Consider the following 26,735-nt stretch of genomic DNA (forward strand, 5'->3'; position numbering starts at 1 on the left):
CTCCAAGGCAGACAGACAGATTGGATATTTTTATGACAAATTCCATAATGTCCCTAGATCCTTTATTAAATAGTTCTTCTGTCTACTTTAGTGCTTCCAGAGGAATGAAAATGGATATTCTGACACTTGAAGAGCACTCATGTATTACGAAAAGCAAGTCTTAGCACTCAGGGCACTGTCACGATACTGTTCTAAATCAGGCCACTTACTGTGTTGACAGGAATTTCTACCTATCTCTGAGGTAAGGGATAACCAATCTAACCTCGCTCCTGTGTCTGCCTTCTTACTCTCAGCATGGAATCTACATTAAAAAGCCAAACAAATCAACAAAGAATGCAATCATTTCTTTCATAATATTTCAATGTACAAACACATATTCAATAAATACCTGAAGACAAAATTGGGAAACTTGAATCCCATAAATGTAAATATGTGAAAAGTTTGGGAGATGAGATTTTTTGTACTATTCTCTGCCTTTGTCTAGGAAATAGTAGTAATCATGTTACCCCTCCCCCCTCTCTCCTATAAGTGAGAACAAATTTAAGGCCAGAATTTCAATAATATATTGAAGCTCTCTATTTTCATGATCTTGAACTTAACTTCATACCACAGCCTGGCTTAGTCTAGTTCTGCTTTGTCTGATGAGTCTTACTCTCACTTAGAAGGTAGGGATGTTTCCATACAATGCTCCTATAGTTTCACTTGTCTAAGCCTTTCTCTAAGCCTTTCTCTGCTGCCTTATATATTTACTATTCCCTGCTCATATACCATGGGAAAAATCCTCTGCCTCATCCTGCCTCCCACCTGACCTTGAAAAATATAGAGAGGTAAAGACTTCTTCCTATCTTGGCTTATCTAAGCTAGGTCTTCCCATAGCAGTGTAATGCATAATAAAAAGTGAAAGTTATGCTTTGGAGTTTTAGTGCAGAGGTTGACAGAAAAGGGGAAAGAAGAGAAAGGGAAACTAAAGATGAAGATAAGGGAAACTGGACAAAGAATAAGGCACCCAACCACAAGAAAACAGGAGTGGCATGACCTAAAGAAATAGATTCAGTGCAGTGCCCACCTGGAATCCCAGCATTCGAGAAGCTGAGGCAGGAGGATCATGAGTTTAAGGCCAGTCTAAGCCACACGACAAGACCTTGTCTTGTGAAGACAAGTGAACACACAAATAATACAACCGCTAAATAGTAGACTCAGACAAGGTTCTAAGCACTGCCCAAATACAGGTGAATCATTTTGTAATGCCTCTTAGGGCTTCTAAGGACAGTACTCCAGCCATGCTCATCTCTGAGGGCTTAGAATCACCCTGGCCATGAACCTCAGCCTTCTTGTGGAGACCATATGCAATGATCTTTGGGCTACTTGATGAAGTAAATATTAGAATAAAAGATGTAAGGAAGACAGAGATCTGCTCCCTTCGCCCTACAAGTGTCAGGCCTAACACACATCACACTGAGGAAATGGACCCTTTGTCTTCTTGTCGTTTAACATAGCCACTGGTGAGGAATTCTATTATCATGGCAATTATTTCTGGAGCATCTTACATGATAACACATTCTCAGAAAAACATGTGTGCTTTAAGAAAGTTTTAATCCTTCAACACTTTGGTCAATTTTTTGTTTACTATTTTTTATTGCAACTAGGTTACCTACATTTTATATCTAAATATTCACGCTTTAAAGATACCTTTTTAGGAGGCTGGGAGTATGGCTTAGTGGTAGAGTGCTTGCCGAGCATGCACAAAGCCCTGGGTTCAATTCCTCGGTACCACAAACACAGAAAAAGCCAGTAGTGGCAGTGTGCTTCAAGCAGCAGAGCACTAGCCTTAAGTAAAAAGTGTCCAAGGACAGTGCCCCGGCCCTGAGTTCAAGCCCCAGGTCTGGCAAAAAAAAATGCCTTTTTATTGTTGCTAGTGGACATGCTTTTTTCTTTTTGGTGTTCATGTTCTCAAGAATTGGGCTAGATACCAAAAAGTAAATGGATAGGAGAGTCACTGCAGAAATTTGTATGTAGTTTCCCCTAACTCAAAACTCTTTCTAGGTTCTTGCTCCCCAAAGTGCTTTCTTTCCTCCTTACCCTTTTGTAATATTCTCACTAACACATAAGGCTGTCCAATATTCAATTATAAAGTCAATTCCTGGGTCCATATCTCTTGCATTCATCTTTTAATCATCAGATAAGATACAGTAAAAATGACACACTAATTTTGGCTCTTTAAACCCTTTCTGCTTTGTTCTTCAGGCTTTCCTCAACCTTCCCATTATGAATCTATACTCTCTCTTCTTGACCTGACTTTTGTCAGTTGCAATGGCTTTTTCCACAGTGGTAAATGGATGGAATGGCCTTTACACCAGATGGCAAATTACTAATCCCTCGTTAAGAAGAGAGTGAAAGAGACTATCATTCAAAGAGACATTTCTGCAGTTCACAATGGGCATGGGGCTTTTTTGGCACCAAAACTCTCTGTTCTTTGAACAAATAATTTTCAAACATGTATTATTTGGTCTTACATTCACTTCTTTAAGTAAGCAAAAGGAAAATAACTCAAAATTTGAATTCTGAGGCTCAGTTTTTAATGATTAGTATACAAAAAAAGTTATTTGATGAATGACTTTGAGATTGAATGTCTAATTTTCTTACTTTATGAATCCATGACATAGAATATCTATCACACTATATATGTAAACCACAATTTCCTCTTGATAAATATTCACTGACTCATAATATATATTTCATCTTGTAACATGTCTAGGAAAAATTTTAAAAAAGGATAGACTGTTAAACATTTTGGGACAAATATTACTTTCTTCTCAATGACAAAGTTGGCTTACAATGTGGTCCCCAATATTCTGAATTTAAGTCCCTAAGCAGTCCATAATTACTAATTATTAGCATATTAACCTCATTTTATGAAGTATGAATAATAATATAAACACCAGTATTTGGTACTGGGCACCTTTTCTTGTGGGGGCTGTTTTATGCACTGGAGGACATCTGAAATACCCTAGCCTTCACTCAGTAGGTGACACTCAGCATCCACTGTAGACATTGCCAAGTTTCCCCTGGGGGCAGATTCACCACAGAGATCAAAGAATCAAAGATCCGAATTTAACTAAACAAAGCAGTTCAATTTAGTGTAGAAGGAATCTATCAAAATCTAGACTTTTTTTTCATTCACATTTATAAATAAGGAAAAAATCAAACAGGCACAAACCTTAAGATTCTCCCATTAAGTACAAAATTCACTTACTATAAAGGAAATTCATATTTACTTACTCTAAAAAATACACAGTTCCCTTTTGTGATGTCACCGACCATATAATTAAATTCCAGGGATTCTACTAAAACAATTACTAATAATTTCCATCTAGAACATAAGGGGATCTTCACTACTTGTTTGAAAACTATTAGGCAGTTTTGAAGGCAGGAATAGAAAAATAAGTAAGTAATAAACTGGGGAAAGTTCAAGAGATCTTACATGTACAGCCAAACAAGGTCATAGGGCTAGAATATTAATGAGATAAGAGGGTGAGGAATGGTTTAGTATTATGGCTCATGTTTGTTCAATGAGTATGTTCAGTTAGGGATGGATAAAGCTGCCTCTAAACCAACAATACTCAATTACATGAACAGCAATGAGAGAAAAAGAGACAGAGAATAGAGAGGAGGAGAAGAAAGGAGGAGGAAGAAGAAAAGGAGAAGGAAGAGGAGGAGGAGAGAAGAAAAGAGAATAAGAGGAGAGGAAAGAAGAGAGAAGAGAGAGGAAGGAGATAGAAAAGCGGAGCAGAGTACGGCAGAACAGAGGAGACGAAAGTTTAGAGGGGAGAGGAGAGGTGGAGAAGAGAAAATAGATATACTTTACCATCCCCAGGAATGATGCGGAGGGTAACTGTGTTTCCCGCTTCCTTGATTAGGTTGACAATGTCTGAATGGGATTTGTTGGTGATGGAACATCCATTTACTGCCAAGATCCGGTCTCCTACTTTCAGCTTGCCACAGCGATCGGCAGGGCTCCCCTCAATAATCCGACCTATTTTGTGAGGCATAGCCACACATGCATTGCCTGCTTTGATAGTGAGTTTTAATTTTTTTTAAGTTACATGGGAATATAGTGGAGGGAGGAGAAAAAGGGTTGAAAAGGGAAAGAGAAGGTTAAGTGTTAATTAATTAAAGCATTAAGCAAATGTTATTAAAGGAGAGCTCTGAGCCGATGGTCAAAACATTGGCAATTTTCAGGGTGTAAGAAGCAACAGGCCTAAAAGTAGAGTTCATAGCTACAGTCTTTTTCTGATTTCAAATTATGGGAAGACCCCCCTCCTTCCTTCTTTCAAATGACAACAACAAAATTTGGGATATTTGGGATCTTCAAAAAGTCTTGAAAAGCACCACTATGATTGGTGGTTGGCTTATTTGAGGACTGCAAATGTAAGACCTAGAGCTGGCATAGATGTTTCTGCTCATTCTGGGGTTTGCGTTGCTTCATTCTTGCCAGCTGTTGCTTAAGCTTTTGCCAATGTTTTGTTCTTTCTCCATTTAGAAAAATAATCACAGGCTTTTGGCAAGGCCTAAAAGTTTGCTAGCAGCAGCCACTCAATCTGAAAACACCTAATGGATCAACCACAACTTTCTGCCTCCTCTTCAGAATGCTGAAAGCTTTAGAATAAGACCCTAACTATGAGAAATGAGCCAAGAAAACTCAACCTTGGCACTTTATTTTTCCTTATTGTATCCCTTTGCTCAATACGTCCATTGCACATGCTGTGAGGGTAGCTCCTCTTTCATGGCCTCATTAGCTTTGCAGTCACCCCCTGCCTCACACCCCGCCCCCCCAAAAGGACCAAAACTCAAAGGAATATGACAGTGTAGTAACTACTCAGGCTGAGGACGTAGACCTAATGCTAGGCTCAGGCTAGTTCACCTTACATCATTTCCTTGTTAACCATTATTTCATAGAGCATAAAATACCAGGGCAAGGGCACTTGAGGTCAGTCTATAGCCCACTTGAAAACCCCTCATCACTGTCACTTACAGAAAGGCGAGGAGTTTGTTTTTGAGGACTGAAATGGGGTTTGTTACAAACATTCCTCTATGTTGAATATTTGTCTTTCTGGGAACTAGGAGGACAGCTGAGCCACCTCTTAGAAAAGGTGATGGAACAAACACAGGAGACAGTGAAATCAACTGTGTAGGTTCTTCCACTATAATTTAGACCTCAAGATAAAACTATGTCAGGAAATGTCAGCAGAATCCCTTACAGATTTGTCATTAGATATAATGTCAATGTCAGAGAAATTTTAACAAAGATTGTGTACTGTTTATTAGAATCCAACAACAAAAATACGTTGTAGTGTGCCTACTGGAATTCAAAGTCTTGAGTAAGTTTATCTAGCTCATTGCCAACGACAACTCACCTGAGAAAGGAATAATACAGATATGGAGGAAGCTCTGCATAGTCTCATGCAAGGTATTAGGGAAAGTTCAATTTGGTGATTGTAAGAACCAAAGGAAACAATCAAAGCCCAAACTGTGAGTGAGAACATTCAATATTCATTATATAACACACAGCCTGCCACCTGACATGCCTGCTTTCTCTCTAGAAACGGAAAGGGAGAATTCTGAAACGGCCAAGAGCATCATCGGGTATATGGAAACAAAGAAAACAGAAAAGAAAAAACCCACAACAACAACAACAAAAAGCAACTTGGGATCTCTCCCTCCCATGACTTCCTTTCTCTTTAAACTAAGCAGAAAAGTCTCTGGAATGAGTTAAAAAGTAAAATCTTGCCTTGGTTTCATTCATCTGTGACCATCTGTGATGACTTTTTGATGTAGCTCACAAAAGCAAGGTTAGTAATGGACGTTTGTTACTGCAGCCATATATGCACAGACTTGGCTGAAGGCCCCTTTCTCATCATGAAACTTAGGGGGAGGATAGCTTTTGCCTGTGGCAACATTCCGAGTTTAAATGGAGACAGAGTGGGTTCTACTAGATTAGAACTCTCAAGAGACTTCAGCACCTTGCTGAGCTTAGTCAAGGGGGGAATCTAGGCCACAGGTCATCAGACTCTACATAGTTAAGTCATTGGATGAGTATGGATGTCTGCTGAACCCTTCTCCTCCCATGAATAGTCATGCTTGGGAGATGACTTGATCCACTCGGGAAGGCAGTTCACTCTGGGCATGAATATGCATAGTTTATGGCAACAGTGAGCAGGGTCCTATGGCTAGGTCTCAGAGTCATCTGGGGTCCCATTTGGTTTTGCACATACACCCTAGTGGAGTTAAACTTTGCAAAGGAGGACAATACTGCTTCTCCATTCTTGGATGAAAGCCCCAACGTAAGGATGAGATCTGAAATCAAATGGTTCTCAACCCAGATTTTAACAAGATCTTTAAGCAACAATAAAAATATCACTTAAAATTTTTTTGACAGGGACAGAGAAAGGACATGGGCAATGAAAGATGAGCTTCCCTGGGTGTATTTCCCTCCTTAGCGCCTCTGTTTGTCCGGAATTTTCAGAACTTTTTGCTCTTTCTGGAGGGCACTGTTATTTATGATTCTAATTGGTATTCTACCAATGTCTTTCTCCAGCGAGACTTTCACAGACTTAACAGGCGCACTGGTGACTCTTGCCTGCAATCCCAGTTACTCTGGAGGCTGAGATCTGAGAACAGTGGTTCAAAGTCAGCCTGGATAAACAAATCCTGAGAGACTCTTATCTCCAATAAACCCACAAAATCCTGAAAGAAGAGCTGTGAGCTGGAGTGGTAGAGAACTAGCCTTGAGCGACAAAGGCAAGCAAGAACACTAGATGCTGAGCTCAAGCCCCAGTATTAGAAGACAAAGGAAAAAAAAAAGCCAAAAACCAAAAAGGTCAGATATTTTGTGTTGCCTTGGGATCCAGGCCACTCAAATTTTTTAGGCAGATTTCATACAGGGGCTCATTATTGCAAAAGGAAGCTTGAAAGGGTTAAAAAAAAAAAAACCACTCAGCTTTCAGAATTAAAGAAGCCAACTACCACATAAATCCCATCCCTAATAAAGACTCTAATGACCCAAATTTTAAAAAAACAAATGAAGCTTTTCTGTTAATGAGATCTTGGCATCTCTCTCTCTCTCTCTCTTGGTCGCGTGGGGAGCCAGCTGGGCGATTGGTGTGCAGCACTCACCGAAGGTCGTGCCCGCTTCGGGCCTGCTCACCGAGGACACGATAACGAAGCCGAAGCCCTCGTTCTCCCCACGCCGGATCTCCACGTCGTAGGGCTGCACCACGGCGCTGACCACGCCGCTGACCACGCCGCTGCCCCCGCCGCCCCCGCTGCCGATGCCGCTGGTGCTGCCGCTGCCGGAGCTCACGGTGTTCAGCGAGTTCTGGCTGCCCTGCGGCGTGCGCTTTTCCTCCGTCAGGGATGCGGGCTGGTTGCTACTGTGGTGGGAGGAGGCCGGCGAGGGCACCTCGTTCTCGGCTTTGGGGACTGCAAGGGAGGTAGAGGCATGTGTCAAACACTGGACCGCACCCCCCCAAATGCATCCTGCACCACCCCCCTTCAATTCCTCCTGACCCCTCACCCTGCTATAATGACCTGCCAGAACCCAGGAGGTGCCAGGCCGCCAGTGGCCTTGCCCACCTGGAAAGCTAAGATCTGAGAACTGCGGTCCAAAGGCAGCCAGGGAAGGAAGGCTTGTGAGACTCCAAGTAACCAGCAGTAAAGCCAGAGGTGGAGTTGTATGGCTCAAGAGCCAGAAGAGACAAAAAAAAAATAAAGTGTGTGTGTGTGTGTGGGGGGGATGTTAGCACCTAGACCCTGAATGTTAGTCCCAGCACTGACATTACACATACACACACACAGAGTTAGCAAAGGATGATGGTACCTTGGCCTCACAGAAATGGGAAGCAGGGGTGAGGAGAATTATTAATATCAAGAAATATCCACTTAGGTAAACACCACAGTGACTCCCACACTGTGTGCCCGTGCAGGACCTGCCCACATGGACTCAAATACTGGTGGCACATATGGGAAGACATCCAAAGCACAGAAGGGGCAGTGGCAATGACAGCCACCACCCACCCAGGTGTGGGATTTGTGACACCTGTTAAGAGGCATCCAGCTTCTCTCACTAGCTTCCAGATGTCAGTATCTAAGCACAAAACTGGCAGCTTTGGCTACTTCCCACATTTAGTCACCGTTCCAATTCTATTGCTTTGTCACTGAAGAATAAAGCTTTCTTAATCGCCCACCCCAGGAGGTAGGACTTAATGGAATGATCACCATTCATCTCCCATTGTTTCTCCTTTCCCATATGGAGTAACATGGGTCTGGGAATGCCTCTTAGTGGTAGAGTGTTCGCCTAGCATGCATGAAGCTCTTGGCTTGATTCCTCAGTTCCACTGACACAGAAAAAGCTGCTGTGCTCAAGTGGTAAGAGTGTTAGCCTTGAGCACAGAGAGGCTCAGGGACAGAGTCCAGGCCCTGAGTTCAAGCCCTAGGACTGCAAAAAAGAAAATGGGATAACATAAAATTTTCCAATTTAGCCTTTTTTTTTTTTTTTTGCCAGTCCTGGGCTTGAACTCAGGGCCTGAGCACTGTCCTTGGACTTTCTCAAGGCTAGAGCTCTACCACTTGAGCCTCAGCATCACTTCAGGCTTTTTTTTGTGTGTGTATGTGGTACTGAGGAATCGAACCCAGGTCTTCGTGCATGCTAGGCAAGCACTCTATCACTAGACCAAATTCCCGATCCCCATTTTAGCCATTTTTTACATGTACCATTCAGTGGTGTCAATGCATCCACACCATTTTGCAAATGTCATCACCATCCATTTCCAGAACCCAGACATCTTCCTCACTCGAAACTGTCTCATTTCCTTTCCCACCATCCCTCCCCACATTCACTCTTCTATCTGTTTACCTGTATAAATCTCACTACTCTGGAACACTCTTCAGGGTGGAATCATGCACTATCTATGCATTTTTGACAAGCTTCCTTTGCTTTGTGTACAGATTTAATGTGCCTGTACACAGAGGCTAAAAACCAAGGTTAGATTTCATTTTCAAACTCAAATTGAAACAAATAAAATAATGGCACTACCTTATGACTTTTTATGGGAGTAGGGGAAATCAAGCTGTTTTCAACTTACCGCATGTAACAAGTTTAGCTGACTGTCATTGGCCGTGGGATGCCTAGGCTAAATAACAGGGCGGTGACTCAATACACCCAAGGATGACCTCTGACATTCATAGTAGATTAGCAATATTTTCCATGGTTACGTTAGGTAGGACTCTCAACTGGGATTCGAAAATCTTAGTTCTGTAATTAATTATAGGCTGTTTAAATTAGGTATGCTAATTAAAAAATAAGGTACCAATTATTTTTTTTTATCAGATTGTTATTTGCTACCCTCACATTAGTGCTATGGAGAATTCACCATATTTCTTATCATGTAATTCAGAGGACACAGCACCTCATCTTGCTCTTCTGCTCCTGGATTCTGGCTCACTGGCCTATGGGAGGGCTGCACGCAAGGCAAATCATCTTTTGATACAAATCTACTTTTTGTTCTACAAACTTTGGTGACATTTCTAATGACCTCCTTTGTGGAAGATTAGCACTGCATGTCAAGGGTAGCTGTGTTCTGTAAGGCAAAGGTATGGGAAATAGAAATTCAACCAATCTTTCCTTTACAAGTCTTTCTTGAACTCATGCAAATGGCACCACGCTAAAGTACTTTTGAATGACAACCGTTTTGCAGTGGTGGAGAGAAAGGGAACCATCTGGAAATGCTGAACTGGATCACATTTGCAAACATTTGCTAAAATAGAAGCTTGGGGGGGTAGGCACCGAAGTGACAGCGTTCCATCTGAAGGCATGAGGGGGACACATACCGGCAAACACCACTTTCCGCCGCACCGTGAGATTGACATGGCCTTGCTTGGCAGCTTGTTGCATAAGCTGGACCACAAGCTGGTGTGATTTTCCAATTACTGGTGTCCCATCCACGCAGATTAATTCATCGCCAGACCTAAGGCGGCCATCCGTGTCGGCAGCACCCAGTGGTACGATGTGACCGATATAAATCTGTTGAGTAATTAGATGATGGATGAAACATGCCTTTCTTGGTTTACTATTATTTTGATGGCCTTTGCATCTCTGTTCATTTATTCTCATCTGCATGCATGCCATAAAAATGTACTGAATACCTACTGTGTAGAAGGCACTGTGCTAGATCATGTCAATCAGAGTATATATGTCACAAGCATTTCTTACAGTGCCTGGTACAGTTCTCTTTGCTCTTTCACAGCAACCCTTGCAATGTTACACTGAATTGGTTCTTTAATTAAGGAAAGTGTGACCTATTCGGGAATTCTATCTTCTGACTCTTATTTGGAGTTTCTTCCTCCTTTTGTGGACAGGAGTCATACCTTCTAAATCTCTCCCGTTGCCTGATGCTTGCAGTACAGTACTATCCACTCTATATAGCAAGCCCATAACCTTTGGCAGATGAAATGGAATTAGTCAGAGGGATCAGACCATCGATCTATTAGCTGACACCCATCCCATATGTCCTCCAGTTCCTTGTTCCTAGTAAGGGTCTTAAGAAGCTGAAGCTCCAAGAGCAACAAAACAGCCTTTACAAAAGCTCGCTTTCCTTCTTCTTCGGGACCTTGCTCCCCACAAGCCAACGAAAACCCCCTCGGCTCGACAGAACAGAGCCAGGAAAGCATCTAGCTGGACTCCAATTTTGATGATCTACCTCTGTTGTCAGTTGTTGTGAAGTCTTAGTAAACAGTGCTGGGGAGAGAAGCAGAGAAAAGACTTACAGGTTCTCCTGGCTCATTTCCACCCAAAATCCTAAAGCCAAATCCAGTTTCTTTTCTCCAGAGGAAGATGTCTTGTTCCTGATAATCTGGAACTGCAGAAGGGGGAGAAGGAAGAGATCTTATTTCACTGATAAAGGATGTAATGTTGCTAAGATGAACACATTACTAGAGCAAGACTGATGATGTTTAAGCAGACAAAAGCTTTCAAACACTGGCACAGAAACAAAAGACCTGGACATGTGGCACAGAAAACAGCACTGGACAGGAGCAAGCAATGAGAAGGTTACCTGGCTCTTCAGATCTTCCAAGGACTGGTAATTCCAGATCTAAGAGCCATCATCATGGCTGTCTAAGCCAGGAGTTAGCACTGGCTGCTCTCCTCAATATTGCTGCCAGGGAGTTAAGGAAATCAAAACCACTATGTGCCACACCACAAAGCAAAAGTCTATGGAGAGAATTCAGTCTAAGTCTGAATCTCTCTGGGGCAGGAGTTGGATCCTTGGACTTAGAGGTCCCATTAAACGACTTAGAGTTTTATAAACAAGACAACGGCCTGTTCTTTTAAGTTTCAAATTCGTTTTTAAAGTCACTTTTTCTTCTTTGAATCAAGATAGAAACACACATAAGTTGATGTGTTAGGTCATCTTTATCAAAAAGAAATTATTCAAGGGTTGAGATAAACATAGGTCAGTGGGAGGGCATTTGACCAGGCACTCATGAGATTCTATTCCCAGTAATTAATAAAAAAGAAACAAATCAATAACAACAAAAAAAACAGCCCATAAACCTTCCAAAAAGAAAGGTTAACATTTCAATGCTATGACCAAAGAATAGCCATCTTCCATATACTTAAAATAAACATGGATGCCCAAGAATCCTAAACAAATTGTCCATACTTTATTGTTAGGACTGCTTTCCACTTTATTTACTTATTTCAATACTAGAAGTACCAATGTATTATCTAATGTAATAACCTGATGTTTCATATAACAATAATGGTCTAGGACTTTGAAACAAATACCTCCATTTTTAAGTAATCTTAATTAAAAATGCTTATTATATATGAAATTATTCTATATATCACTCCATAACTTTGCCAGGGCAATAAAAAATCTATTTTTACTTAATGGATAGATAAGGCATTTTATGGCTTATAAAGTGCCATAGCTTTTATTTAAGGAGAACAAATATAATTTAATTATAGTGAGTCCTAAAGTGATTTAAAATACTGTTCTGCATACAAGTTTTGTTTCATTAATTGGATTTTGGGCTGAAGAGTGTAGGCTGGAAAACTTTAATTCCTGTCATTGTCTAATTTTGCACAATGGGCGATTGAAGAAGGTGGACGTTTAGATTTCATGTTGGCAATGTTGGATGGATGGCTTAGTAATTCCCCCCACACCTTCTGATGCATGCTGGATACATGTACCAGGAGGAAGGAAACTAAATGAAAAGGTAAAAACAAGTTGGAGGACTTACATGGGTGCTTTTTTATCCAGTCTTTGCAGCTAAGCCGCAAAAGTACAACACAACATGGGCTCAGATGTATTGTAGGCCTCCCAGAAAAACAACTGGAAAGGAATATTTTCTTAGGCATATGAAGATAACAACATTTTTATCTATGAGTAGCTAGATAAAGGGTATGGCTATAATAGCCTTGTTGAAGCAACCAATTAAATCAAGTGGTGTTTCCTTTTTGGTTCGCCCAAGCAGCAAGATTACTATACTAATAGTGGTGCTTTTCAGCTAGTACTGAGTTGTTGGCATAGTCTGTTTGAAGTCTGTTGAGTACAAGGTGTTTCTGGGAACGACAGGACCTCTACAGATACTGCAGCCCAGCCTCATTTTTTTTTTCCCTCTCAGCGTCATTTAACACAGGATCGTTTGCCCATCCCACAGGGACATGAAATATAGCAGGTTTATGGCCTTTGCTGCACACTTAGGTGTCTGCTACCATGGCACGAGGGACTGTGGCTGATAGACTTCAAGTGTGTGTTTCTGTTCAACAATCAACAGAAAAGGGAAAACTTTAAAGAGTGCCCTGTTGTAAAGAAATATGCCCAGTTAGTTACACTAAGGATGCTAATGACATCACAATGAGCCAGGAAACACAGATGTAAACACAAACATACAGATATAGTCCAAAGAAAGTCTTCTGGTACTTGAATTTTAGCACCTGAATGATTTTCATCCTAAATGCCATTCATTGAAATAATATATATATATATACACAATATTACATGTAATATATATATATATATTACCTGTAGGACTAAGTACTAAAATGAATTATGGTATTTGAAAATCTCTCCTCTCATGTCATGTTCTTCATAGAGGAGGCACTGAGGCTTCTGAAATACTTCTGATAGTCTCAGTTTCATATCGATTTTATAAGAATTAAGTTCTTAGAAAGCAGTGGGGTATGGCCATTTTTCTGCCATTTACTATTTTTTAAGTGACATTAATCTTATAGAGGTAAGAAAATCTTACCCACTGTCATTATTTCTTGGTTCCTTTGGCATTACCGGGATTTGAACTCAGGGCTTATTCTTGCTGGACAGGTGCTTTACTACTTAAGCCAAGTCCCAGCTCTTTTTGCTTTTGTTGTTTCTCAGGTTTATGTCTAGGTAAGTCTGGACTACAGTTTTTTTGCTTATACTTCCAGTGTAGCTGGGATGATAAGTGTATGTCACTGCATCCAGATTTTGGTTTGATTTGAGGTCCTGCAAACTTTTTGCCTAGGTTTGCCTCCAGTCATGATTTTCCCAATCTCTGCCCCTTAGATTTACTATTGAGTCCTTGTAGAGGAAGCTATCTTTTGGCCGTGCCAGTGGTTGCTCAGTAAAGCAGACAAAAGACTTCCTTTGACAACTTTAAAGAATGGAGTCACCAGGTTTACAGAGACACTGCCTGGGGTCTCCATTGCTATAGACACACAACACATTTCCAGACTGGCTAAAGACATGCACATTACTACATCACTTTCTATGCCATCTTGTCACTCTTGGCTGCAAAGAACACCAATATGCTTGCTTAGCATTCTTTGTTTCTTTTTTTCTCTTCTTTTTCTTTTCTGAACTTCTCCCTGGACACCCTGCCCCCGCTCCTCCCCCCGCCCCCCCGAGCCGAAAGGAACATCAAACAGGATGAATGGTAATGGAGAAATACAAGCTTGCAGCAGGTCCTTACTCTGACATTCTCCAAAATTCGTGGAATTGATCTCTCTCTCTCTTTCACCTTTGCTCAATCCCGATGCAGGCGAAGGTGACATAGCTGGAATATTAATTTCACAGTTTTGGCAATGCTTCATGTATGTTCTTTCTGCTAGTACATTTTAACTTAGGTGTGACTGGTAGGAAAAGTGCAATGGCTGGTATGAACTTTAAAGCACTATAATTTGATATCTGTTCTTTTATTTTTTTACTCTTACTTTTGTTTCGAGACCTTTACTCATCAGAAAGCTGGAACTTGCCATCGTATTACTGAGTGATACAATTGCTATCTTAGGCTCTTCATACTTAATTAAGACTCTAAAGCACACCTTCTTGAATGACCTTGCCTCAGTCATGTCAGGAACTAATGTATCTACACACATATCACCTTTGGGAGGGAAAATAGAAGTACATTTGTGTTACTGCTATAGTGGAACATTCAGTTAAGAGAGTATCAAGTTCCTGGTAGAATTCATTCTTATATTAATGCTTGTTCTGGTGTACTTTAGGCAGTTCATATCAGAACAGTCTCATATTTGAGATGCAAACCACAGAATCTTGTCCAAGATCTGAACAAATATAAAAATAGGAACTGTCAGAATAGTTCTCAAAATCTTGACATACATATGAGTTCTTTAAACACACAATATAGATACTCAGTCTTTGATGCCAAATATGTGAGCGTGTTTTTCCCAAGCAAGATATGTTTGCATGTTAGTTCATATGGCAGTTTTGAGCTGGTATTTTTTTCCTCAAGGTACACTATAAACAGATAAAGAGGTGTTCTGACATTTTAGCCACACCCTTAATCCTAGAACTTCTTTTGTAAATGCTACTAGATATCAGCTAACTGTCAGATTGCAACAATACCATTTTTAAAAGTATGGGCATAACTGGTATGTTACCTAGAGAACATCCAAAACAGGCAACATGACTTGTCAAGGAGTTCAGTGCCTTTTTTGTTCTTCTAATTAAACACTGAAACCCTTTAGAGGGACTCCTTGACACATCTGCAATTCTGAGACTCACTGTGACAGTCATTCTGTTTTAGCAGATGGTAACATTTAAAAAAAAATACACTGTTTTGTAAAACATTTAGAAAGAATGTGATCAGAAGTGTGTTCAACTTTACATTGCCATTAACAAAAGTATTTCCAACCAACTGGGGGTAAAATGTACAATTAAGCTGCTGCTATTGTTTTTTGACTTTCTTGTTTTTCCTGGAGTTCTTTGCTCATTTTATTATAAAGGGAGAGACAGGGAAATTACATCTTCTCAAGACTACACACTGTACATTTTCTTTACTGATGTTTATAAAGGACACAATAAAACCACTGGGGCAGTGGCCAAACTGATCTGTGATGAAATAAAATATGAATTCAAATACCAGGCTGATGCAGGTGTGTTCTTTAGTGTTAGGAAAGAAGAAATACTGTGACAGATCCAGAATAGCTACCATGGGGTAGGCCACATCATTATTCTCATTCAGCAGTGAATTTTAACATCTATTAGGTTTGACTATCACTCAATTATAGAGACTCTAATCACCAAAAAAGAAATTGATTTTCATCTGTGATGCTTCACCTGATGTTTAGGTGTTTTAAAAAGAATGCAGGATCTAAGCTGGAACCATTCTACTATTTTTCAGTGTGGCTGTCACCTGTACAAGGCTGAAGCTTACAGTGGCTGGTTATATAGCCCTGTTGCCTTTTTTTTAAATTTATTTTTCCCCTGGTTAAAACTTTCTTAAAAGTTAGATGAAGATGCACAAATCCTCTGGGTATAAATGAGCTGCAAGAGACATGCCTGCCAGTGTAGAGAGGCTCACCAACAGTGCAGAACATACTTTTTTTTTTAATCACAGAAAGATTCATATACGGGAAACTCCCATCATAAATGTGTATTGTATTGAGGAAGGCAGAAGTGTGGTCAATAAAGCAATTAGTCAACATCCCCTGAAGTTGGGCCATCGATTAGACAAGCCTTTTGGTTAGAGAAAAATGTGAAGGGAATACACAACTAATCCCTTTAGAAGACATTTATCCAGTACTTTTTGAAAGTGAAATCATTGTTATTAAAGAAGAAACCAGTGTGCAGGAGCCACAGGTTCCCAGTAGCAGTGTCCCTAAACTGAAAACTAGAAATGCTCTGAAGTCTGCATAAGTACGGACATGATGCCACAGGGCCTTAGATCTCAGCCTTCTGAGTAGTTAGGATTGTAGGTGTGAGCCACCAGAGCTCACCTATGAGCAGCTTCTAATAGAATCAGCAACATTCCTGGAAGCTCTCACAGCTTAGTTTCATACAAAGGTAGAAATGAACTTTCCTTCGAAGACTGGGTTGCTAGCCTCACTTCCTTTCTTTGTCTGGGTCATAGAAATGTTAAAAGCTCCTAGATTGCCCTTCAGCCAGCATAGGGACAAGGCAAAGACAAAGTCTGGATGGTGGATGGAAAGCTGGGGTGCCTTTACTCTTTACACAGCCTCTGTGTTGTAACCCTCCATGAAGACCACAGCTTGTAATTAGGGAAAAAACACCCTGAAGCTTGAGGAGTTGCCAGGACATACAGGTTGGGTAAAATGGTGTCTTCTGCCTTAATCTCAGGTCCTTCTACTCAGCATCTTCCTCCCCTAGCACTTACTCTTCCATCCCAAACCAAAAAGGGAGAAGGAGGGGACAAGTCTGTTACATGCTGTTCCCTGAACAATTATATTCAGGACAAAAATCTTGGAAATAGCAACACCCTAAAGAGAGCCCATTTAGGCCCACCTATCACCCAAGCACTTTAGGAGCTGCCATTAATAAGAAGGATGAGTATTGTTTATGGGACACAGTCTTCAGACATCATTTCATAACTAAGAAGACAGAAGTTAAACCTGAAAGGGACGCCAGGCTTACAAGACTCAAATTACAAAGTACACCATTATCGCTGGCTCATTTTCCTAGAAAAGATAAAACCCAAGAACTCAACCACTGTATAAATATTGTTCGCTTTTTCTTTTTTGAGGGGAACACTTAGAAAGACAGATCACTAGTATTTTTAAAACTCAAGATATCACTAAGAAAGCATTTAATTTCTTCCCATTACCCTACAGTCGTATTTACATTTCATTGTAGGGAAGTGCTCAGGGCATCACTGCAATCTTCACTTCTAAGAAAGACTTAATGAGGCGATCACTTTCTTCTTTTCAGTCACTGCTTTACAAGTGAAGAGAAAAATAAATCCACTTTTCTCCAGGCCATCTGTTTAACGATCATTTCTATCCCCTCACCTTGTGAACATCCGCAGATTCTACCTGCCTTGACACACTTCTGCTTTGCACCCTGACATATCTTTCTCTACTTTCTATCACTATGTTTCATCTTCCATTGTTCAGAGAAGCTGAAACTGAAGAGGCATAAGGGCAAGGGAGAAACTGGGGTGTTACTCACGTCGGTTTTCATACATGCTCCTGGACTGGGCCCAGATTTTAAAAGGATCTGGTTTTTTCTGCCCAGAGTTGTCGGTCTGATCTGGAGTAGGGGCCTCTGTAGGTGGATATTCGGGGAGCACCTGAGTGCTGTGGCTTGGGGATGCTGTGTGCAGGCTCCGGTGGCTGGACACACTGTGCTGGGAACTGTTCTGGCTGTCTTTCCTTTCCAGTGGTTGCTGGAAGTAAGGGAGAGCGAGAAATTACCGTAGTTCTCTGAGTGCTTCCCACCATCCTGTCTGTGCCCTCTCTACTGTATGCAAATACGTAAATATATCAACAGCATTCTAGCTTCCACCTCTCTCCATCTCTTGCTGAACGCATGCAGATAAATCACCAAGTGACTGGCAGACAGATAGAGGGGCGGGGCAGACAGAAAGACATAATCACAGACCATGCTTCTCTCTGAACTGCATCAGGAAAACAAATCCAGTTTTCATCTTAGGTTCCCGCCTAAGACATTGGGTTTGTTTACTGCAAAATGTACCAGTTTTAACATCCTTATTTCTTGACAAAAATATGTGACACAAAATTGCATGAGTAGTTTTGCTGGAAGGCTGTAATAGCCAGAAGAAATATAATTAGAGCTAAAAATATTTCCTGAGGCTCTATATGTTATATCTTTTGATCATTATGATGATGATTACAATAATAATAATAAAATCCCTCCCAACTCCTCTTTAATAGTTTGTCATTGTTCTTCTAAATTAGGAGAAACAGAGATCAGATCATATATACATATATATCTCTATATCTCTATCTATCTACACACACACACACACACACACACACACACACACACACACATATTTGTCACTCCTGGGCTTGAGCTCAGGGCCTGAGCACTGTCCTTGGACTTTCTCAAGGCTAGGGTTCTACCACTTGAGCCTTAGCATCACTTCCTGTTTTTTCCTATGTATGTGGTACTGAGGAATTGAACCTGGGTATTCATGCATGCCAGGCAAGCACTCTACCACTAGGCCAAACTCTCAACCCCAGATCTTATATTTTAAAAAAATCATTTGTTAAAACAAAATCATGCCTAATATTATATGTGCACTGGTACTCAGTGTGGAATAAGTACAAGGTGAAGAGCTTTCATAACTCATAGCCAATCAACTTCATAGTCCTTGTGTTTTACTTGTTGAACAGTTGAAACTACTAGTGGAAAATCAAGATCTAATTTTATCTATGAGTTATCTTGTGGAAGTCAGCCTTCCTAACCTTGCAAACATGCCCCAAGTACAAGGAATATTCAAAGGGGTGCGCTATTTAAATTTCAGAAGAATAAGCACATTTCTAGTCATTAAAACTAGTGTAGGAAAACACCATTCTCATTTTATGGACTTGTCCCTGGATAGTGGCTGATAAGCCCACATGGAGAATAACTGAGTGGAAAATATAAATAATTTCAATTTCTACATTTTTTCCTAAATCAATAATCCTATGTATTTTTTGTAGTTATAATTTAAGACAAAAATTCTGCCTAACCTGTCCCATGTCACAACATTCATGGGCTTAAAAGCAAGGTCCTTCTTCCTTGCTTTTTTCCTACATATCTTCCTTTAATCCCCAGTTTCCTCCTCTTCCTCCCTTTCAAGTCCATGCTGTGAAAGAAAAATCAGAAGAAGAACATCCAAAGAGAACAGACTTCATTGGCTCTTGATTATTATAGACCCAAATACAGGTTTCAACAGGAATTCTAAGGTGAGGAAAATTGGGTTTATATTTCATGAAGGCAAGGTAGGGCATCTGAAATGATACTTGGGGTGTCTCTGGGGGAAATTTGAGGACCATTCCTTGCCCGGGTAAAAACTCTAGCAAAGGCTGGATTTACTCACACTGGAGGAGATGACATAGTGTGGGCAAAGATGCCAGGCAGACACTGATATTTGGATAGGGACAAACATTGCACTATAGCACCTTCCACTTGACTGCTTGTCCTGATCTGGAGAAAAATGTCTTTCTGGTAGCCCTGCTGCACCGACAAGAGGCTTAAACTACTGATGGACCTTTCTGCTGCAGAGAAGGACCATGTGTTTGCACCCACGCATCCATGTGTGTGTATAGGTTGCAGCCTTGTGGGTTTCTAAGGCCCAGAAGATTTAGATCCCCTAAGTTTAACTAGAGAAGATGGCTTCATCATAAAGAGAATATGCAGACAGTCTACCAAAAACACTTGGGCCACTTTTGAAGTTAAAACAGCCTTTCTCACCTCCCCAAGAAATGACTCATTAAGGTCCAATTTAACACAAAATGACAGAATTTGGAATGAGACTGCAAAACTCTTCTCAGTTAAACTGCACCTCTTAGTTCCTTTTAAATGCCACCTAAACTTTGCCCCTCAATTTGGAAAACAGAAATAGGAGTATCCCGAGAATGTGCAAGAAAAAAAAAAAGATGAAACTGAACTCTCACTGGTTTTGAGAACAAGCTGGCTGCTGGGCTAAAGACACAGGAATTTGGAAGCATTCTGAGTTTTACTCTTCACATCATTCAAGTTCCTTCTATGTTCTTCCCAAAATCAATTACAAAAACTCTGCAATCTGGATATATATTCTGTCCTATATAGCTAACTGGCTATGTGAAGCTACAGTATGGGCGTGCACACAAATGTTCAAAATAAAACTTTTACAAAATTTTCTAGGTGTGCTAATTAGTTATGATGTGGTCCTTTGGTTGGTTATGGTCTACAATTTTTGAGAAGAAAACTCTCCTTTCTAGGGGTCCCCAATTAAAGTCAGCATGCACATCCCTTTTCTGGATTACCTCCCCAAAGACTCTGCTCATGAAAATAAATTTGCTCCCAAGCTAGTAACAGCACAATCAGACCTGGATCTCATGTGACTGTCTTTCACCTCGTTTTTTGTTTGCTTTGTAGTTTTCTAGGTAGGGTCTTGTTAAGTAGTCCAGGCTGATCTGTTACTCCAACTCCCTCTACTCTCTCCACCTCCCTCTCCTCTCTCCACCTCTTGTATGCTGGGGATTATAGGTATGTATCACTCTGCCTTCTTTTTTAAGGTAAGACATTAGCCCAAAGATAAGATGCTATAATTAGAGATGTATTTCCAGGCCTGTTAAAAGCGCCTTGTACATTTTAGTACTATGGGTAAAGAGAAGGACCTAGTAGGTCAACGGCAGAATATTAGACTATACCTTCATATAGTGATAACCTGTGATGCCTTTATTCCTATAATAATAAATATATAGTGCATGCTAGGCACTGAAGGATACAATGCAAAAACATGGAAGGGACTGTACCTGGACTCCTGAAAATTGACCCCCAAATGTGTAGCTGATGTGTAATCAGACATTCATAATATATTGATAATGTAATACACTGTCCTTGAGGCAGGAAGTAAAGAGGGGTCGGCAAAAGATGGACACAGCATGGTAAGAGTCTACACAGGAAAAAATTAACTTGGTCTGTTGGAAGAAGAGAAAGCCGTGACATGGCACAGCAAGGGCGGGAGGGGGGATGTCTGGAGTTGAACTGGGAAACTGCATCCTGCAAGTGATTTGCAGGTTGAAAGGACGTTGGTCTTCATTTTTGGTTTCACAGGAGCATTCTATGAATTTCAAATAGCAGTAAGACAAGATTCAACGTATTTCCAGTGAGTTTGGCTTGGTTCCTGGAGAGGAACAGAGTGATGGGGAAAGGAACAAAAGCACAGAGGCCAGGGAGAGCCCATTGCTGGTGTCTACTTCATAGGCCATAGGAGGCCAAGACTGGGCCAGTGGCAGGGGTGAGGGAGAGGAATGCTGACACTAAAGGTATCTGTGCCAAATTCAATAGGCACAGCCTAAAGAGGAAGCAGAAAAGAGAAGGACAAAGAGGAAAAGGAGGAAGGGGAGAGAGAGAGGGGCATCCTGGAAATAAGGTACCATTCTCTAAGTTTCTAGCATGAGTGAACAGCTGGGAAGAGGAATGACATCACATACCGAGACAGGTGTCACCAACACTAAGAATTTCATTTCTGAGTTTCAAATCATAGTCAACTAGAAAAGAAAGAACTATGTTTCTGTTTAAAACCTCCATAAAAGTCCTTGGTTGTGCACTGGTTGTGAGCTTATATCATGACTTTTTCAAGCTACAACTATACCCATCTCCTACTTACATCTCCTACTTACTCTCAGGTCAGGAAAATCAAGAAGATGGAGTTTTTATAAATGGAAATCGGGGGTAGGGGAATTCATCTCATCAGTATTTCACAGAATGATTTTGAAATGGAGGTACTTAGAAAGTGAACTGAAAATATTTGCTCGGAAGAGCAAATGAGTAGGGACAGCACTTAGGAGCTTAAATGATGAAAAGAATTCATGTGGCTTAAAAACGACAAATTGATCCATTTTAAAGCAAAATTATTTACAGTTCACTCATCTGCCAAGACCCAAGGCCACCGCAGTGATTTACATGGACAACAGGAAAAGCTCCAAGTGCTGATGAGGAAGTATGCAGCCAATGTCATTAAAGGTTATGTGAAACTCAGAGACTCCGATCCAAGCCACAGGATAGGATGGTCCCCTTGTTTCCTTCTTTTACCATGTATGGATAAGAATCAAACATTTTTTTTTCTTCCCAAAAGCTAGGAGGAAGGAGTTAATGGAGAAGAAAAGGGAAGCACAGACTGAATATGAAAATGAATTTGGGTTCACATTGAATGTTGTAAGGAAATGTAACACATAGCAAAGTCTACTTTCCAAGGGACTCCATGGAGAGAGAGCATGAGTCACTGTGGGAGGTGAGAGGCAACAAGACAGCTGCCTTAAATAAACCTGTGCTCTCATCTCCCATTCTCACTGTTGCTTCTTGTAGCTTATAGAAGCTTTGATGCTTCTTACTGTGCGCTAGCCTAGCTGGGGTGTGGAGAGAGAGAGAAGAAAGTTGGGAGAGTGTGAGAGAGGGAGGGCATATAAAGCTGATAAACTGAGGCAAGAGTTATCCAATGCTATCTACAAGGCCTTTCTATCTCTCCCTCAAGTGTTGTAATGAGTGATTTTAGACATTTCCTTGAGCATCCTTTGAAGAGAAAAGGGACAAAAGATAGGGGAAGAGAAATCTGTCTTCCTGTGATCTTTTAGCTTGCTGTGCTTGCTATAAAGAGATAAAAAAGACCACCTTGTTCCTGCATGAAATTGGTTATGAGTTTTTAAGTAATTGGGAAAGTTTGTCTCTTTAGTAGATATGGCATGCTTTCTGTTATCAAGTGATAACAACGAAATAAACACCGGGGTTTCCTATGCTGCACAGGACACTGGGAAACAAACAAATTGCATAGCTCAATCACAGCAATTCAGTCTATGGTGGGTGTCAGCTTTGTATGACTATTTAATCTGTGTTATTGTGACCAGGAACCAAATGGTATCTTTCACATATATATATTTGGTCCTACAGTTCTGCCTAGCAATGTGTGTGTGTGTGTGTGTGTGTCTGGTGTGTGGGGGGGGGGTGGGGGGGTGTACGCGTGTGCACACTGCGACTGAAACTTGAACTCAGGGGCCTGGGCTGCTTTCCTTTAGCTTTCCTGTTCAAAGCAGGTACTCCACTATTTTAGCCACAGCTCCACTTCCTGCTTTTTGCTGGTAAACTGGAGATACAGCAGCACACAAATTCTATACCTGGGCTGGCTTCAAACCATGATCTTCATAGCTCAGTCCACAAGTAACTAGGATTCAAGCATGAGCCAGCTGTGCCAGGTCATTGCTTTGTCAACTTTTGAAAGCATAGATAATTGTTAGACTTCAATCCCTATGACGCAAAGTTCACATATACCTGACTGCTCTGGTTACCGTTTCTCTCTTCTACTTTCCATGCAGGCATAAATACTTTCTGTTCAGGTTTCTACTAAATACTTGCTCTAGGCTTGGCACATAGAAGATATTCAGCAACTATCTGAATGGAATGCATCCATTCAAATATTTTGGTTAACACTGACAATGAATCCTTTTGGGGAAGAATAGCTCAACAGCCCTACAAGGTATAAAGAGTCTATGCCATGACTATCCAGTTTATTACAGAATTTCTAGTGCTTCTTCTGATTTGCTGATTAATTGGAGAAATAGAAGGATGGAGGATGAGATGAATGTATGGGTGGGTCCCTGACGTATGTTGGATGGATGGGTGAAAACACACAGATGGACAAAGGAACAGTGGGAAAGGAAAGGACAAATTGAAATGCGACTTGGGAAAACATAGGTGATTTAAAATACAGGGTTAGGTGTAGAACGTTGAGTTTCAATTCCCATCCATCCCTATGACATGTATGTGTGTTTGTGTGTCATTTAAACTGAGAGTCTCAATTGGATAAGCTTCCAGTCAGGATGATTAAGTTGGGCCACAGAATTCGTTTTCCAGAGAGATCTAAAATCTGACAGCAAATATGTCTTAGTTCTGTCTCTGCCATTTGGCAAAAAAAATCCCTCATGTTATAGAAGTCCAGATATTAAATTAATAAAACTTCATTAGGATTCTACCATTGTCCCCAGTGAGTACCTAGACCACAAATTCAGCATTTAAACTAAATCTAGTAGGTGAAATTGCTCACTAAGAGTATAGCTATGGGACTATTCAAGAGGTGAAACAAGATTAAGCAGGTAAGCCCATCGGCTTTCATAAAAACTCAGTGACTTAATTATTAGAAACACTTTAAAAAAATAAAAAGGGTATAAAAATACAAGGAAACCAACCATGCTGGAAACCCTCCAAAGAGGAAAAAAAAAGTAAAAAGAAAAATCAAGACTAGATTCAGACACTGTTTCACAGGAATCCTGGGAAATCTATGTGAGTCACACTCAGGCACAATTAGGGTGCACTGAATTATGCAGCATGCAGAACTGACCCAGTGTGGTGATCTGAGTGGCTCATTGGTCCCAGAACGTCCAGTTTCCCCATAGATTTTTCCTCCTATTCCCAGACCACTCATATCCTCTGTCTCTCTGCAGGACATCAACCAAATGCAAAGCGGGAAAGAGGAAAGCTTTCAACCCACCTGTACAGCACTTCCCGTGATCCCAGATGATGGCACCAGCAGCGCTTAGCTGACAGCCTCTGTCTTGTGTGCAGCACCTGTGTGAGTGCCAGCAATGCCCTGCAAACCATCACCCCATCCTGGCTCAGAAACTTGGTGAGGACATTTCCCACACTACGGTGGTAGAAGGGGTTGGGTGTTCGTATGGAGCCCCAGAAACAAAGCACCCTCTTAGCTTGTGGTGATTAAGAGCTAATACACCCACAGCAAAACAGGCGAGGTTTTCTTTCTTTCTTTCTTTCTTTCTTTCTTTCTTTCTTTCTTTCTTTCTTTCTCTCTCTGTCTCTCTCTCTCTCTCTCTCTCTCTTTGTTTCTCTTTCTTTCTTTCTCCTCCTTAAGAATACAGCCACAGTGATTGGCTTGCTACTTGCTAATGACAAGGCTTCTACCAATAAATAAATAAATAAATAAATAAATAAATAAATAAATCTAAAATCAACTGTCAGAGGGAATTCTCATAACTGAATTGGTGCACACAGGCAGTATATTTTGAGTTTACCAGCTAATTTCCAAAACATGTTTGAGAAGATGGTATGCAGGGGGATTACAAAAGTCCCCTGGTATGGTAACTTTCAATCAGATGTAGACCAGCCTATTTGATGCCATGTTTCCAGTGCAAAACTTGCTTTGTCTCCCTAGGATCTTTCTGTCAAGACTCCATGCCATGTGAAGTATGTAAAATAAGTCCTTGCTTCAACACGGCACAGCTAGGGGTGGGGAGGAAAAAGGGACGGATGGTTCTGACTCAAAGCTCTTCCACACATGCTTCTATTTTTCCTAAGGCAGAAGCGCCTTCTGACTATGACCCAGGGATAGGGAGAGACATATGCACACACGTGCCCACTTTAGGATTTCAATGTGGACACTAACCAGCACTTTCCTGCCTGGACATTAACTTAAGCTGACAAGGGAAGTAGCCCTGAAGTCAGTGTCCCTGTCACCATGGTGCTGTGCCATAGTGATCACACCAGTTACTGTAGGCTTTCCTCTTTGGAGAGAACTTAGAAGCAAAGCTTTGAATGCAAGAAGCTCCACTATGGCCCTCACTGCCCCGCCCCTCCCCCAATCTCCTTAATAAACTTCTGCCTCTGCTGCTATGAATGGAGATAAGTGGGGTGGGGAAAATTCAGTGACAGCACCCTAAGCTGCAAAGTTTTAAAGGGCTTCCTTTTCTGGGTGGCACCACACTATAATATTTCCCTCCCCTACATCATCTAAGCCACATGGTGCCCCTTTTCTTTGTCCTAATGCCAGTGAATTGTGAAGCCTCTTCTGCCCACATCAATTTCACAGGCATCGGAGTTCTAGATTCTGAGTTTTTTTTTTAAAGTAGCATTTTAATCTGCTCTTAGTGCCCTGGGAGCCAAAGCTCATACCACCAAACAAAACACTATAGCCTTTAAGCTATTAGCCAACATGTCAACTAGGTAATGCATCTTCAGGGAAACCAGATTAGAAAGGACAGCAGCACATTGATTTTTTTTTTTTTAAAGAACCCCATACCTGCAGCATAATGCTGCTAAACCCAACAAAACAACAAAGAGCATTCCCACAGTGAGAAAACATCTTATTCTCAGTGCTAGACAGGGAACATTGCTCTTCCCTTAATATGGAACTATAACAAGATGATGGCCACTGCTTCCGCAACCCACAGGCTTTTGATTTGGGAGATAATTTCATCCAGCACATGAGAAATATCAGGGAGAGAATGAGTAACCATGTGAGCCACTGCGAACACCAGTTGAGAGCTAGGCTACTCCGGGAAGCAGGTGGAGCCTTTTTTTTTTTTTTTTCTTTTTCCCCCCAAAGGAAACAATAGCATTTATGTCAAGTTAAAACAGTTAAGAAACTCATTCACCTGAAGGAGAGTTGTGATATATTTGCATAGAGAAGACACTTCAACATGCATTCTTTATCCTAGTTCCTGAAGCCTGTCCACAAATCCCTACACAGTTAAAAGACAAGCCCCCAAACCATGTAGACCAAACAGATCCTCCAGAACTTAAGAAAATGAGCCCCAGCCTTGTTCCCCACCCTTCCACTCTGAATCACATTTAGTGAAGTGGAAACCTTATAGGAAACCCAGCCGCAGCCACCACCAGCGACCCCCACCCCCAACAAGCATTAAGTAAGTGACAAGTCCTTACCGACTTTGGGCTCTTCTTAGGAACTGGCAGCCCTGGAGAGAGAGAGAAAAAAAATGC

General features: G+C 41.0%; 1 protein-coding gene and 1 long non-coding RNA gene across 18 annotated transcripts in view; one reads left to right on the top strand and one right to left on the bottom strand.

The window, feature by feature from the left end:
• Magi1 (membrane associated guanylate kinase, WW and PDZ domain containing 1) overlaps positions 1–26,735 on the bottom strand; it is a 504,671-nt gene that overhangs the window by 13,705 nt on the left and 464,231 nt on the right. For 5 of the 17 annotated variants that reach the window (XM_090323635.1, XM_090323593.1, XM_090323587.1 and 2 more), the window contains 7 exons: positions 26,679–26,710; positions 17,466–17,682; positions 14,011–14,094; positions 10,822–10,913; positions 9,886–10,078; positions 7,174–7,479; positions 3,866–4,069 (listed from right to left, as the gene is read on the bottom strand). In XM_090323635.1, coding sequence (XP_090179761.1) covers positions 3,866–4,069; positions 7,174–7,479; positions 9,886–10,078; positions 10,822–10,913; positions 14,011–14,094; positions 17,466–17,682; positions 26,679–26,710 — 1,128 coding nt within the window. The remainder of the gene's footprint in view (positions 1–3,865; positions 4,070–7,173; positions 7,480–9,885; positions 10,079–10,821; positions 10,914–14,010; positions 14,095–17,465; positions 17,683–26,678; positions 26,711–26,735) is intronic. The other 12 variants (XM_090323644.1, XM_090323608.1, XM_090323601.1 and 9 more) reach the window with 6 other exon arrangements.
• LOC150066655 (uncharacterized) lies at positions 3,371–5,737 on the top strand. The gene is made up of 3 exons (XR_016533510.1): positions 3,371–3,444; positions 3,918–4,077; positions 5,601–5,737. It is a non-coding gene; the product is annotated as an uncharacterized LOC150066655 (long non-coding RNA).

The sequence above is a fragment of the Megascapheus bottae genome, chromosome 2 (assembly GCF_031878675.1).
Source record: "Megascapheus bottae isolate mThoBot1 chromosome 2, mThoBot2.hap1, whole genome shotgun sequence".
NCBI classification, from domain to species: Eukaryota; Metazoa; Chordata; class Mammalia; order Rodentia; family Geomyidae; genus Megascapheus; species Megascapheus bottae.